Here is a 15,287-nt window from a genome sequence, read left to right on the forward strand (position 1 = left end):
TTTCACTTGTAAATAATATTTTTTTCAAATTTAAGGATCACGGCAAATTATTTCCGAATCTGCAACCTAAGCCATGTCCTTGGCCTCAGTAGGTCGTAGTTCCTTTCAGCTTCCTGGTTTATTGTCCACTAGTTGGCCCTACTGATATTTACATGTTTTGCTCGGCGGAGATCCGCGTAATTTCAGTTAATGTTTCTGAGTGTGTAGTAGTTTCTGATGTTGTGTAGTTGCTCTTACTTCCCCCTTTTATTGTGTTTAGTGCTTTGTTTTGTGTAACCACTGTAGTGAAGGTTACAAAATCAGAAGGTGAGATCAAGTATATTTTGCAATAGTTCTGCAGTAGCAGATACCACAGTGTCATCTGAGCAACTCCGTAGCTCCGTAACTATTGAGTCAAGAAGCAAGCATCACGTACCAGTCACACAAATAAATCAACACATGGCAATTGGTGGAAGCAGCAGATGAATGTGAAGATGTGACCAACCAAGTATTATGACTAATTACATGAAGCTAGAATGATTAGTAGACTATCTCAGTAGTTCAGCTCAACAACTATTTTGTACTAAAATCTACTTAATAAGAACACATGCAATGTTTACATCACTGTAATTGAGATTATTAACCAAGATATGATGTTCAAACAGGAAAATATACAACCTGCCTCGATATACCAACACAACAACTCTTACCTGCAAAAAACAGCATATGTTGAAAGTTAAAGGGGATCTTTGGTCTTCTACCAAGATTCAAAAGAAATGACAGTGGATAAATATTAACAGCACGTCCCAGCATTGCACATATCTGACCTTTCCTTAAGGAATAGTATCATTATAGCACTAAAATATAACAATATATACATACAGCTTCATTAGAGACTATTACAGTAAAACCTTGTTCATTCGAAGTCGTTGGGGCGCAAAAATTGGACTTTGAATTACATGATTTAGAATTAACTGCTAACTCATAATTCAGAAATGCCAACCCTTGCCGCATCACAAAATATTCTAAGACCCGTTACTGCATGCAATTAACATTGATTCATATTTTAAACTTTTCAAATGCCAAGAGAGGAAAAACTATTTCCAAAATGTATCCAACAAGGTGCATTTACAGGACAAATTATGCTGACTCTCTGTTCAAGTCCTTTATTCGTTGGATTTCTGTACTGTATGCATTTTAGATGTGAACTTGCACTTAAAGTACCTGATGCGCTTAAAACATTGTAGCTTATCAAACTTTCTTATGATGAGGGGAGAAAGTCTCTTGCTTCCATCTACGTTACGACACAGTACAGCGACTTCATCCTTGTATGATTAACCCGCTATGGTACTTCTCTCGAAATTCAGTTTTCCATGTCACAAAGTATTCTAAGACTCATTATTGCATGCAATCATCTTGATTCACAGTTTAAACCTTTCAAATGCCATGGAAAAAATTATTTCCGAAATGTATCCAACAAGGTGCATTTACATTATTCAAATAATGCACTTGGATAAATCACTGGCAAACATAACCTCACACATTGAAAGAAAAACCACAATTCAAAGATGAGGATAAATTATGCTGGCTCTCCTCTGTAAATGCTTTGTTTCTTGGATTACTGTACTGTTTGAATTTTTTAGATGCCTTGCATGGAAAGTACCCGACGCCATAAAACATTGTGGCTTATCAAACTTCCCTATGACGAGGGGAGGAAGTCTCTAGCTTCCGTGTGCATTGCAACACAGTAAGATGCCCCTCCCCCTATGATTTCCCGGCTGGCACTTCTCTCCTTTAAGACCATAAGTCCGTTTGGGCTCAACATTAAAAAACAATGCAGTTTCATTGACATCGACAATACTGTTCGATGCATAGGAATTGATTATATAAGCCACATTTTATCGCCAACTGTTGGCATCGCCAGTGATCACGGATTCTGCTTCTCCACACACTGCCTGCTATGTGATGATATGAATACAAAAGAATTACAGTTTTACTCAAACTTAGCAAATATGAAGTACACTGTAGGCACAATGAAGTGAGTGAAAGCACGGAAAGCTACCCCAGCACGTTCTAAAAGAAGCGTTCTATCATGACACAGTTAAATTTTTAATTCAAATTACTCTGAAAAATACTACTTTTTAAAAATGCAAAGGCATTTTTGAATTATAAGTCTGAATTTCGGTAATGGGACCAACACTGTCCTTCGAATTACGATTATCCGTATTTTGAATTAAACAATTTAAATGACATGCAAAACCGTACCTTATGTTTCTGGGAATGAGAGGTGCTTTGCATTATGTGGGATTTTAAATTAACCGATTTTGAATTATCAAGGTTCTACTGTACATAGTTCAGGATTCAGTCTGCCCTCTTTTTGCAACTAGTTCTGTGACATCATTTGCTTCCATACGTCTCACCATTAAAAAATAAAGAACAAGTCTAATTCCTCATCTTGGTCGTCCTCTACTTCTCTTACCCTCCATGGCCAAGTCCGTTATTCTCCTAGGTAACCTATCGTCCTCTACTCACCTCACTAACCCCCCCCCCCCCACTGTTTATGCATACAGTTTCATCCATTCAGGTTATTCCTATCTAAGCTTTTATCTCCCCATTCCGAGTACCCTCCATCATTGTTCCCACCTGTTTGTACCAGCAAACATTCCTGCTACTTTCAACTCTGTTACTTCTAACTTATATGAATCCACCCAGCTATCACTTCCATACAGCAAAGATGGTCTGGAAACAGACCAGTGTAAAGATAGTTCATATGGGAGCCGACTTCTTCCTTACACAATACCAATGACTGCAACTCTAAACTAACTATGTCCAATTTCACTTGCTACTATTCAAGGCGAATATATATCATACATGTTCCAGTTTTGTATTTCCTACCTGACATTCAATCCTCTTAGATTTCTTCCCTACTGACATCACTTTCATCTTGGAAATGCTTTTTTTTCAAATCAATCTCGCTGCACCTCTTTCCTATTTCCACAGGATTCTCAGAATCATACAAACAAATAATGTCTACTTTTCAATCAACATGTACATTTTAAAAAAAGGATACAAATCCAACTATGATGAACGGCATATCAAAATGATGTTTAGGAAAAGTAAACATTGATACACCAATATAGGAGAAAATAAAATTTTCTGCTAAGAAGTTAAGTAGTTCAAACAACTTTTTCGTTCTTGCCCTCGAGTCCACTGACAGATTGTTGTAGGTATAATGAGCTTGGCAAATGCCACAAAAGAGGACTGCAACAACGCCTGCAAGAGACATGAACCATGGGTTAGTATAACTATTTGAAACCTCAAAGAACAAAGAAATTTAAAATATTTATAATACTTACCTGTGAGCTCAGATGCTTCTGCTATAAGAAATGTGCTATATGACATGAGAACAAATAAGGCAGATTCCAGAAGAGGAAAATCACGTACTCGAGTAAATTTTGTTAAGTGGAGTTCAGTTAAGGAAAAGAAACAACAAAATTCACAGTAACCACTAAAATACACTTAAGACTTAACACAGGAACTCTCATGTTAATACTTTGGGTACTGGTCTTTGAAGTCACACTGTTACCCCTTGAAATAAACGAACACTGGAATTACTAGAATTCTAAAAACATAAGCATTAGGAATGAAAGAAAACTTGATATGTTGTCAGAGTCATGGGGCATCCAGTCAGACTTGAGACACAACTTTTTATTTCAAAACTCTGGGATTTGTGCTGTAGCAGAGTAGCAGCTCAGATCTCATACCTTGGCACCAAGAATGAACAACAGAAGCTTAGAGAACTTCACATAACACAAACTAGCAGGAAACCTTACACCTCAACCTGTGAAGTATCTCCTGTCTGAACACACTTCTAACAAGGACAGAATTTCATGTCCAAACATACATCACGTAACTTAAGGCATAATACCTGGATGATGATGATCTGTACTATGAACACAATAAGGATTGAGACCGCAAGAACATTAAATGTTTGGTTACAGGAATACTGAACTGCATGATAGTGTAGTTTTATGGCAATTCAGCACCTTTAAATGAGAAATAATGCAGGCCAGTACAAATATTTTGGGGAAAGTTTGTGTAGCTGCCAACATTAATTATTGGAATTTGAAAGATATGTCATAAATGTCCCTTGTTTCATTTATTTAGCATAACTACACTTTCAGCCCAGACAATTCATGTATTAAGTCAACAATAGTGCAGTAGTGACTTCTTTCAGTAGCCTTTATATCTAGGTAGCAAAATTTTCACTATCAACCATAAAATGGAAGTTACCGAGTGTGCAGAAAAATCAAAACCTTATCTTGGTAAACCTGACAGTAAGAGAAGAGGTTTAAAGACAGCGTAGTAGTTGCAAAAGTGGTAACTATTTATCATGTAAGGGACTTGAAAAGACTTCATCAATATAATAAGAATTGGAAAGGAACAAACAAGTGTCAAATCTAGTCATAATAGGATGTAGAAGAACTGGGATTGATGAGGAGAGAGCCTATTTGAAGACAGCAGTGTGTGAAGATACGGAGATTGTCCTTATATCTTTTTTATGTTGGTCCCTCTTTCTGCACTGACCTGCCATTGTGTTTGTCCTATTATGTGTACCTTATCTTCTTTCTACCCCCCAATCTCTCTCTCTCTCTCTCTCTCTCTCTCTATATATATATAAAACTAGATTCATCAGTAAAAATAATGTAATTATTATTACTATTGTATGGCATTTACAGGCATAATGTGTAAAAATATACAATGAACATATAAATTAAAATATAGAAGTAATTAAACCAGAATGTCCAACTTCGAAAACCAGTCCATTGCACTTGGTGTCAATTCATGCAGAGCCCGTAAACCGTCCTTAGATGCTGACAGTGGACAGCTCTCAATAACATGAAGCAATTTCTGCTTCTCAGCACCACACTCCATGCAGCACTTTCACAATATCCCCACTTTTTCATCATGTATCGGCACCTGCAGTGGCCTATTCTGAAACAGTTGAGTTTTGACCACTCATGTCGAGGAAGATTGAAACCTGGCACTTTCTTCGTTAATGTAATAATTTTAAGTTACAGGACACCTACACAAAGGATGTGATTTAGTGGAAGATTCAAGATGTTTCTCATATCAGGAGAAAAGTGTACTCGACAAACTATCAACAATTTATAACTGTTAGGTTCTTCGGTCTGTTAAAACTAACTTATGAGTAAGTAAAATTTAGAAAACTACCTGGCAATAAATTATATCATGAAAGAATTATACCTGAAAAAGAAACTACATAAGAGTTTTGTCTGTACATTGCTTAGAATTAAAAAAGAATGGTCTTTCTGTATTAGTCATGTCCACAGTAACAAGGAAATGCATCTTTTCATTTTCTGTTATCTCTATCTGTATGTATGTACGTATGTATGTATGTATGTACGTACATATGCTCATCACAAGAAAATGGCTGAAGCAAATTTAATGAAAATCACTATAAAAGTCAGAGAATGAGGCACTACAATCTAGGCTAAATAATTTTATTCACACCGAGTGAAATGGTAGTTTAGGGTAACGACTAAAATTTAATTCTCAAATATTTATGTTATTAGTGGTCCTATAGATAAATACTACAAACTAAAGTTATAGAGAATTAAATTTCTGATCATTTATGTCATACATTTTAACTGTACCAGCTATGATAAATATTCATGAATTTTGATTTTTGTTGCTACGTCCATATCAACACCGAACCATGAGAAAATAAGTGAACAGAACTGAATGAAAATAGCTATTTAGAGTCTAGCAATGAGATACTACAGTCAATAAATAATTTTATTCACGTTGGATAAAATGGTGGTTTAGGGGAAGGTGCCTAAAATTTATTTGTTTAAATACCGTATTTACTCTCGTATAGACCCCACCCTGGCTTTTTGAGACGAAGAAAATGAAAAAATTAATCTCGCATACAAGACCCCCCAACGTAATTCGTCAAAGAAGAACAACTATTCCACTTCGAAGCGGGTACACGCCTTACTGCAGCTCTGATGACATCACACAAATTTGTGAATAGTTTTGTCCGTACGACCCATGCAATGGAAACAAGCATTGACGACATGCGGTACATCTGTGTTTCGTAGCTAATAAATGTCCGCCTCCATAGCGCAGGCCTACTGCAGCTCTGATGATGTCGCACAAATAGGTGAATAGTTCCGAGTCTGACCCGCGCATTGCAAGCATGCATCAGTCATGTATATGTGTCCGTGTTTTGTAGTAAAGAATGTCCACCAGCGTAATGGTTAGCACAATTAGCTGTAGTTCTCGGGAGCGTGAGTTCGATTCCCTTCACTGTATCGCCAGAGATTTACGAATGACAGGAAGGTTGATATGCGATAAAAATGGTACATGCAACTCCCTTCCACTGGGGGCCTGCCTAACAAGAGCTGCACCACCTTGGGATGAGGAAACGAGACTACTTTAGTTGAGAAATATTCACGGTCGTTGCTATTACTATAGCAGGCGAGATCATCAACAAAGTTATCGTTTAATCTCTCGTAACTCGGGCAAATATAGTTTTTTTTTTGGAGAGAATTAGATTTAAAACGTGATAAAAACAATCCAATCATAATGACTGTTTTACTTGCCAACGTACCTCACAAATAATAATAATAATAATAATAATAATAATAATAATAATAATAACAATAATAATAACAATAATAATAACAATAATAATAACAATAATAATAACAATAATAATAACAACAACAACAACGATTTTACGTCCCCACTTAATGATTTTCGGACACACCAATCTAAACATACTATACGTTAATAAAGAAATGAAGACAATGATCGTACGATTATGATGATAAAACTCATTACCACCACACATGTAGATATCCTTAAATGCAACAAACCTTCATGTTATTTATTTTTAATCTTCCTGTCGTGCAACTTGTGGCACCTAAAAAGTGCGGTCTCTCATTTTGTTTACAGCTGTTCAGTTAAATCCTGATGTGATAAATGTGGAGAACAAGCATGAAAGATACTTAAAGATAAGGGTTTGGCTTTCAAACAGCCGCAGTTATCCAGAGAACGCTTCCAGTCACTATGTATTACATTCGGAAGTACAACTCTTAACATATGCTAGTTGTCAGCTGGTGGTTTGACATGCTTTCTATAGCACGGCTTTATTCGGAAGGACATACTTTGGAAAGCATAGAAGAAGGAGAGAAGTTCAGAGACCGCAACTGGTGGAGAAGCCTCGTTCGCCGACCCATCGCTTAAGATGGAATGACGTGGGATATGTATGTATGTAGTGGCTTCTGCAACAAATACACAAACTCGGAATATAAGAGACCATCTCCAGATCTAAAGAAACAATTTGGGAATAGATTCTCACCGTTTATATTACACGTAATTCTCATATTTTGGTCCACATTGAATTGTACAATAAAGTCAAATAAATATTAATGTTTATTATATTCCACCTATTCAATACATACAGAGTAATTTGAATTAAGAATTAAAACTTATGAAGTAAATTATAAGGGCATGTTTTGCCCTTTTTTTTAAGGGCATCTTCAGCCTTAATCTCAAACCTGAAAGATAAGAAATCAGGATCCTGATTGCTCTTAATTGATTTTTTTAAAATTACAAATTATAAATGTGAGGATGATGTAGGTACATGAGTCAAAAAATGAGAGAGGGATGACAGTAGTTAAAATATTCTTATAATAAAGTCTTTATAAAGCCTTACACACAGTCCTAATTTATATACTTTTTTGAATGTCCTTGTCTAAAAATGTGGTAACAAGTTGTATATTAGTAGTTCTTTAAGAACACAATTATTGCTGCATTCAATTCAACCTTGTTTAAGATACCCTGAATGGATTAAGGGCGTAAGAAATAAGCTTGGAGCTTAAACAGCTCAATTTTTAAAATAATAATGAAGAAACGTTTTATTGGTTACTCCAAGTGGAGTTCAAATAAATGTTAAAGTTGCTAGTTTATTGTTAATCTTTTGTGATGAGATAAGTCTGCTGCCTTCTTAAATCACGTTGTAGGAGCGAGGAAAAATGCTTCATAGTAAGCAGCTGTAATTATAAAGTTCTATAAGAACAAAATTAATTCTGCGTTGAATTGAAATTTGTTAAAAGGATGCTCTGTCCAAAGTTGAGGGTGTAAGAAATAAATTTAGAGCTTTAAACAGTTAAATCTTTAGAATAATGACTAAGAAAAGTATTTCTAATCACTCCAAGTGGGGTTTAAAATTAAATTTAAAGTTGCTAGTTTGTTGTTAATCTCGTATGATGAAATAAGTCTGCAGTCTTCTTAAAGCAGGTTGTAGGAGTGAGGAAGAGTGCTCGATGGTAAACAGCTGTATTTATAATTAGCTAGAAGGTGCGACTGTGGCTTCTTATATAGAGAGTCAAAAGGGAAATGTGGTTTAAAGTCTGTAACAAGAGGAGAGTTACGTATTAAGGAATGAATTGAAGGAAAGGCGAGTTCAAAGAAAAAACGATGTGTGTAAATTCACTTATCCCTTTGTCCATTACGATATTAATTGGTTAAAGTAAAGATTAGTTAAAGAAAAATGTTGCATGTAATTTCATTTTTCGACTGTTATAGTGTTAATCAGTTGCTATGATAGCGTTGAAATGATTGACACTTGCGAGATTAGGGGAGGTGGGTGTGGAGGAGAGGGAGGGGGATAGGCGGGGCGTTAAATTTGTGTGTTGTTGGTTGTGGTGGGTTTGTGGGGGCGGACAGGGTGGGAGTTGTGTTTTTTAAAATAGTAGGGGTCCTGGAAGATGTTCTTATAGAACTACTAATATACAACTTGTTACCACATTTTTAGACAAGGACATTCATAAAAGTATATAAATTAGGACTGTTTGTCAGGCTTTATAAAGGCTTTATTATAAGAATATTTTAACTACTGTCATCCCTCTCACTCATTTTTTGACGCACATACCTACGTCAATCTCACATTTATAATTTGTAATTTTTCTTAAAAAACTACAATAAAGAGCAATCAGGATCCTGATTTATTATCTTTCAGGTTTGAGATTAAGGCTGAAGATGCCCTTAGAAAAAGGGCAAAACATGTCTCTATAATTTACTTCATAAGTTTTAATTCTAAATTAAAATTACTCTTTATGTATTGAATAGGTGGAATTTTATAAACATTAATATTTCTTCACTATAGTTTACTCTATAGTCGAGAACAAAACTATTTCTAAAAGTTTAAAAAAAGACAGAACCTCGAATGTTCTCGATACGAGGCTGACGAGATGGTAGTGAATATGAAATCATTTGGAATGATGACATGCCGGTAGCAGAGAAGTTGGCGGCACAAGACTAATTCAAATGAAAGCAGCGATCAAGTTTACTCAGGTTTAATGTGTTTAGGCCTACTGCTCAACTGACAGAAACAAATGACTGACCATTAAGTTCTTATGTATCATTATTGCATAATATAATACGATACCCTTACCCTTTTTCTCTTTGGGGTCGAGTATGAAGCGAGATGAATATTCGTAGCAAGTTTTTACGACCGTATGCCCTTCCTGACGTCAACCTAATCAGAGGAATTAATGAGATGAAACGAGTGACGTGATATGAGTAACTAAAACTGACTGTATATACTTTATATACAGGCCTAAAATTAGTGTTCACCATTTATTGTCTTTTTACATTTAGAAGTACTGACTTCCAATGAAAATAGTCATTATAACTCAAATATATTCATAAGTTTGTTAAAGAATAGTGTAGAATGTTAACATCCATAATTTACAGTTCTTTATAACCTAGAAACCAGGTGTTCACTGCACAAAATTTGAGGTTATCGCATATTGGAACCCCCTTACTTTTTTGGCTGTAAAAGTGGGGGGAAAAAGGGGTCTAATACATGAGAAAATACGGTATCTATGTTATTGGCCCAAAGTATTATATAACAAAATTTACAGAGAATACAAGTTCCGATCATGTATGTCTGATTCAGTTTTACCATACCGACTATGATAATAGAATTCATGAATTTAAACTTTTGTTGCTTAGTCCATATCAACGCCGAGCATTGCTAACATGAAAATATTGTTTAATCGTGTTAACTGGTGATTGTCTTTTGTCTTGATTGTCTTAAGGCATAAAACCGCAGGGTCATCGGTCCATATGGCCAACAAAATCTGTGAAGATGATTATAAAAAATGAGAAAAGAATCATAAAGAAACAATTGCTTTTAAGATTAAGACAAGATGGAGTCATGAAAGAAGGAAGGACTCCCTTTGCATTACAGTATATGTCCTAAATTACAGTCTGGGCCAATGACCATCGATGTTAGGCCCCTTAAAACAACAAGCAGCAAGCAAATCACAGTCGGAAGAAAACTAAAAGTGGAGGCCTACCATATCTAAAGCTCATAAAACCGAATAACATTACATTGACCATTGTTGTGATGTGATTAGTCTCTTCTGCTTCCACTCATCTCCGATAGATGGGATTACTGCTGCGAGCTGAGTAACAGTCTGCCTGAATATTGGTGGAAAGTAGCTGTGGAGTTAGGTAACTTTGCACATGCTATATGATTGTCCCGCCAACAACGGGTAGTAGGCCTAGAGCTAGTTACAAAAATAAAATAACATGTTTTGTTCTTGGAAGATCATCAGACTCTATTAAATCACACTCTAAAACATTTAGAATGTATAAACATTTATGTTTAAATTCTGTTTAAATCCTATACTTGAAATTTGGAACTTAACTTTTATGAAGTCCTCGGACGGTGGTTCTTTACTTGTTTCTATTCTAGCATATCAATTGGACGGTGTTATGCATCAACCGGCTAAGTTTAGAGTCTATATGAGAATGAATATAGCCGCATGACAGCCTGTGTTCTGGATGATGAATATATTTCTAACCAATGTTCGATTAGAGTAATGGGACAAAGAGAAATTCCCCAACTCTGCTACTTGTTAATGGAAGTTTATGGCAATAAATATCTTGTACCCTAGTCTTCAAATGGTTTTAAAAATTTGAGGAGGGCAGGGAAGAGATTGGAGACTTCACAATACAGACGGCCCTGTACTTTTTAATGAGGCCACCACTGATAAAGTCAATCATCACCACCATCATCATCATAATTATCATCATCATAATAATAATAATCATCACCTGTGGTCACAATTATCATGTGCAAGCATTTTGATTTGAAGTCATCCAGGATGCCCGAGAGTCAATTTCAAAGTTCCATTTTACTTTACTCCATGGCAGAGAAACGGATCTCAATTAAGCAATCTGTGGCTAAGTTTAAATCGATTTTGTCGGGTAAACATAAAATTTGTTGCCATGGATCTTTTATGTAGTGACGTATGACATGGAATGTCGAATGGACTTTCGACAACCTCTGCAAGGTTTGAACCCACCATCTTGGGATCCAGAGGCTTACACTCTACCAATGATTCACACAGGGAGCTGAAAAAGTCGGTGAAATTATTCTCAAAAATGTTTGAACGTTTTAGCACTTGTTGAATAATGATGTTGCAGAGAGAAAGAAACACTGGCTTACGTTCTTGGAAAGTACAGTACTGAGGAATTCCCAACATCATAAAATCTGATCTTAAAATGTGGATCAACTGTGTAGGAAGACATGTATGAAGATGTCCACGGTATATAATCTGCTGGTAGCACAATGCGTATTGACATAACTGACAATAATAACTACATAAAGGCTACATAACTGACCCAAACATCCGATTCGAAAACCATAGAGGCCAGGCTGAAGAAGAGAATGGTTATGTTCCTACAGTTACTTTTTATATGGATAAGTACCGCCAACAGGAGAATGTGGTTATTGGGCTAATACCGAAGCACATGGGACAGTACTGTCCTTCTGCAGTTCTGAAAACAGTTCACAACCTACCAATCTACCACAGAAGAGCATTTAAAGTTAAAAATTTCATTGTTCCGTATTGAAGAATATTACAGTTAAAATTGAAATAATTGATTAAGAGATTCAAACTATTCAATACAAAAGAATACGAAATGTAGTGAATTACATTCCCATTTAATAATAGGTAGAAATGGTACCAGTTTCGACCCTAGTCCAGGTCATCATCAGCCGATTAAGACAAAAAACAATGCATAGGATCAGTAGAAGAGGCGATATAAAAATGAACGGGGGTAGACACTGTAAAACTAAGAAGTAAAATGCAAGTCACTCAAAAGCAAACAGTGCGCAATTCTCTGAGCGGCAGTATGGCACACGCAGCGCTAGGCAAAGTCCCACAATGTTCACGAATAGTGGAGAACGGTTAAATGAGCCAGTTTTTAAACACTGTCAGGCATAAAGTCACATCACAATCGAACACAACCGTTTCCTCGCTGTGGTAACTAGCGAGTTCTCTCGCCGGCATTCGAAGTCGATGTTGGAGTCTGTTAGTAATACCCGTTGACTGCTCTTCCGTAAAAAAAAAAAAAATTTGAAATGAAGGAGAACATATTTTCATAATAAATGCGTAAATAACGTGTCCGATAACAGTTCTTAAATTGTTAAAAATGTAGGCTGACTAAACGATCGCTTAATTTTAATGCTAAATACTGCAATTAAGTAAAAAGTAAGTAAGTAACCTCGAGATATGGCAGAGTGCATAATTGATTTCACAGGTTAGTTTATATTTCCTCGCGTCTGGTTATATTACGGAAAGGTTATAGCGAGAAGGTTATCATTTCTCTACTGATGCTTGAAGTATGTTTTCAGCATATGTATAGTACGGTTAAGTTAGGACAGGTGACGCTGCTTGAATAAGGAAACAAACGTTTACCACAAAATGAGATTGATCATCTTTGGTATGGTATAGTTTTATTGCTGTGCATTTGCGAGCTCTCTCGTCAACATTTGAAGGCGATGTTGGAGTCAGTTAGTAATATCCAACGACTGCTATTCTCTAAAGAAAATTCGAAATGAAAGAGGATAACAAGTTTTCGTAATAAATGCATAAATAAAGCGGCCGATAGCAGTTGTTAACTCGTTCAAAACAACGGCTGAAGTAAACCATCTCTTAATTTCATTGTTATATAATGAAATTAAGTAAGAATGTGATACACCTCAAGATATGGCAGAATACATCGCTGATTTCAGAGGATAGTTCATATTTTCTCGTGTCTAGTTAAATTTCGGAAAGGCTAGTCACATGTAAATTCTAGCGAGGATAACTCATTTCTCTACATGCATTTCAATTATGTTTTCATGACACACATACGCTTAAGTTAGGTGACGCCATTTGAAGAAGAAAACTCTGGAAAGATACCGTATTTCTTCGAATCCAAGACGATGTTTTCTTTCCCCTCAGAATCTCATGCGAAAAATCAAGGGTCGTCTTGCATTCGCGGCGTAACAGTAATGAATACCACTGGCAACTCTCGCGGTAACCACGCTGTTTCTTTTCACCCCCGCACGCGGATGCACACACAAAATTTGTTGAAAATAAACAACCGACTCTTTATTATACATCGCTAGCCATGACAACCGGTTGTACAGTGCCTGTGTGTAACGTCACTGGATCTCGGGAAATAGTGAAGAGAGAATGACATTCTCTTAGCCTCTACAAAAACGTTTCTCACATCTGCAGAATGACATCAAAACATGCGAGCCATCTAATTCTTAGAAAGGCCACGGCTACTCAGTAATAGAGTTATAACGCGTCTACTGTACCTGACTTAGTAAAATTAAATTTTATAGACAGCAAGGATGTTTTCGTGATGGATAGTCGTAAAGATACGTCAAACAGGTATTGCCCGCAAATTTTCAAGGGTTTCTCATCGATATTATGATGCCAACTTTAAGTTAATGCTTATTAAACACTCGGAAATGTAGAATAATTGTGCAGCCGCAAGAAAATATGGCACAGACCTAACTAAAGCCAATATTTGGCGTCAGCGTGAAGACAAAGATACAAAAAAATGCATTCAGTGGCCCACAACAAGGATGCTTTAAAGACGTCGAAAATGAAATTGTGAGGTACCAGTATGTGCACGAAAAACGCAAGGGCAGAAAGGCCATACCGTGGCGAAATAAACTCGTTCGCTGACCTTCAACGTCCGCGATTAGGCCTATTGGTACATCGCTAGCCGCTGAAGTTGGCCGAACCCGGCGAGCAAGACGTGCGTGTAGCAGTAGCCGGTTATATCTGACACTGAGTAAAAGTAACGTAACAGTTTTATAGACAGCAAGAATATTTTCCTGACGGATTGTAGAGATGCATGGAATAGGTATTGCCGGCAAATTTTCAGCGGGTTCTCTTTGGTATTATGCCAATTTTAAGTTAATAATAATTGAGCAACCGCAAAAAATGCGGCATAACGAAAGCCAATGTTCGGCGTCTAAAATGGTATTAAAATGTGTACTGTACAACAAAGGCATTCATATGATTTTACAATGCCCTTTTCAAGCCTGATTTAAATTTTTGAAGGAAAAATTGGGGATCATCTTGTATTTGGAGAAATACGGAACTGCAATTTTTCAGAATGAAATTAAACATATACACTTTCACATAGTGTTGCATTTCGAAAAATAACAAACAAGTAAGTCGTAGTGTGGATATCATCCGCAAAAACGCAAATTTTGAACAAAGTGATTGCCGTTTCGTATCAATTTTAATGTGTATAAGGAGTTTTCCGACTCTGATACAAAAATCGGATATAACGGCAATCCGCTATAGCGAGTAAATTTTCCGCTGTTGCGAATTCTCGCTATAACGGACTTCTACTGTACATTGCAGTATTCTTCATCCAGGAGACCACTATACCCCTACTCGATCCAAGGCAAACAGTATGTAAGAATAATTTGTTTTGTTCACCTAAGACAAAAGGCAGTTGTCATGCTTATAAGTATTGGAAAGGAACAACCAAGTATCAAATCAAAGTCTTATACAGGAAGGAACATGAAAAGGAACGCTTAACAGGAAGAACACAATGGCATGTCAATGTAGGAAGAGGGAGCAATAGAAAGAGAACACAAGGACAAAAGGACAAGAACAATCTCCACATCTTCAGACGCTGCCATCTTCGATAGATAGTTTCTTTCTTCATCAATCCGTTCTTCTACACCCTTCTCCTCTTAGCCCCTGACAAGCTCATTTCTGGTTCTTAACTTCATCATCAGGAGGGTGGGCATCAACACTCACCGAGTCATTGAGGGGTCATCTTGATTTACATGACCCAGACAGAGCAAGAATTAGTAACGGCAAAAAATTTACTTGTAATAACGGATTGTCGTTATATCCGGTTTTGGTAAAATTAGGGCATTAAAATAGGTATGGAAC

At 36.4% G+C, this 15,287-nt stretch overlaps 1 protein-coding gene across 2 annotated transcripts in view; it reads right to left on the bottom strand.

The window, feature by feature from the left end:
• Nhe3 (Na[+]/H[+] hydrogen exchanger 3) overlaps positions 1-15,287 on the bottom strand; it is a 254,903-nt gene that overhangs the window by 151,849 nt on the left and 87,767 nt on the right. For both annotated transcript variants that reach the window (XM_067153087.2, XM_067153086.2), the window contains exons 7-9: positions 3,336-3,441; positions 3,050-3,252; positions 690-801 (exon numbers count right to left, since the gene is read on the bottom strand). In XM_067153087.2, the coding sequence (XP_067009188.1) occupies positions 690-801; positions 3,050-3,252; positions 3,336-3,441 (421 nt within the window). The remainder of the gene's footprint in view (positions 1-689; positions 802-3,049; positions 3,253-3,335; positions 3,442-15,287) is intronic.

Source organism: Anabrus simplex, chromosome 8, assembly GCF_040414725.1.
Source record: "Anabrus simplex isolate iqAnaSimp1 chromosome 8, ASM4041472v1, whole genome shotgun sequence".
Taxonomy (NCBI): Eukaryota; Metazoa; Arthropoda; class Insecta; order Orthoptera; family Tettigoniidae; genus Anabrus; species Anabrus simplex.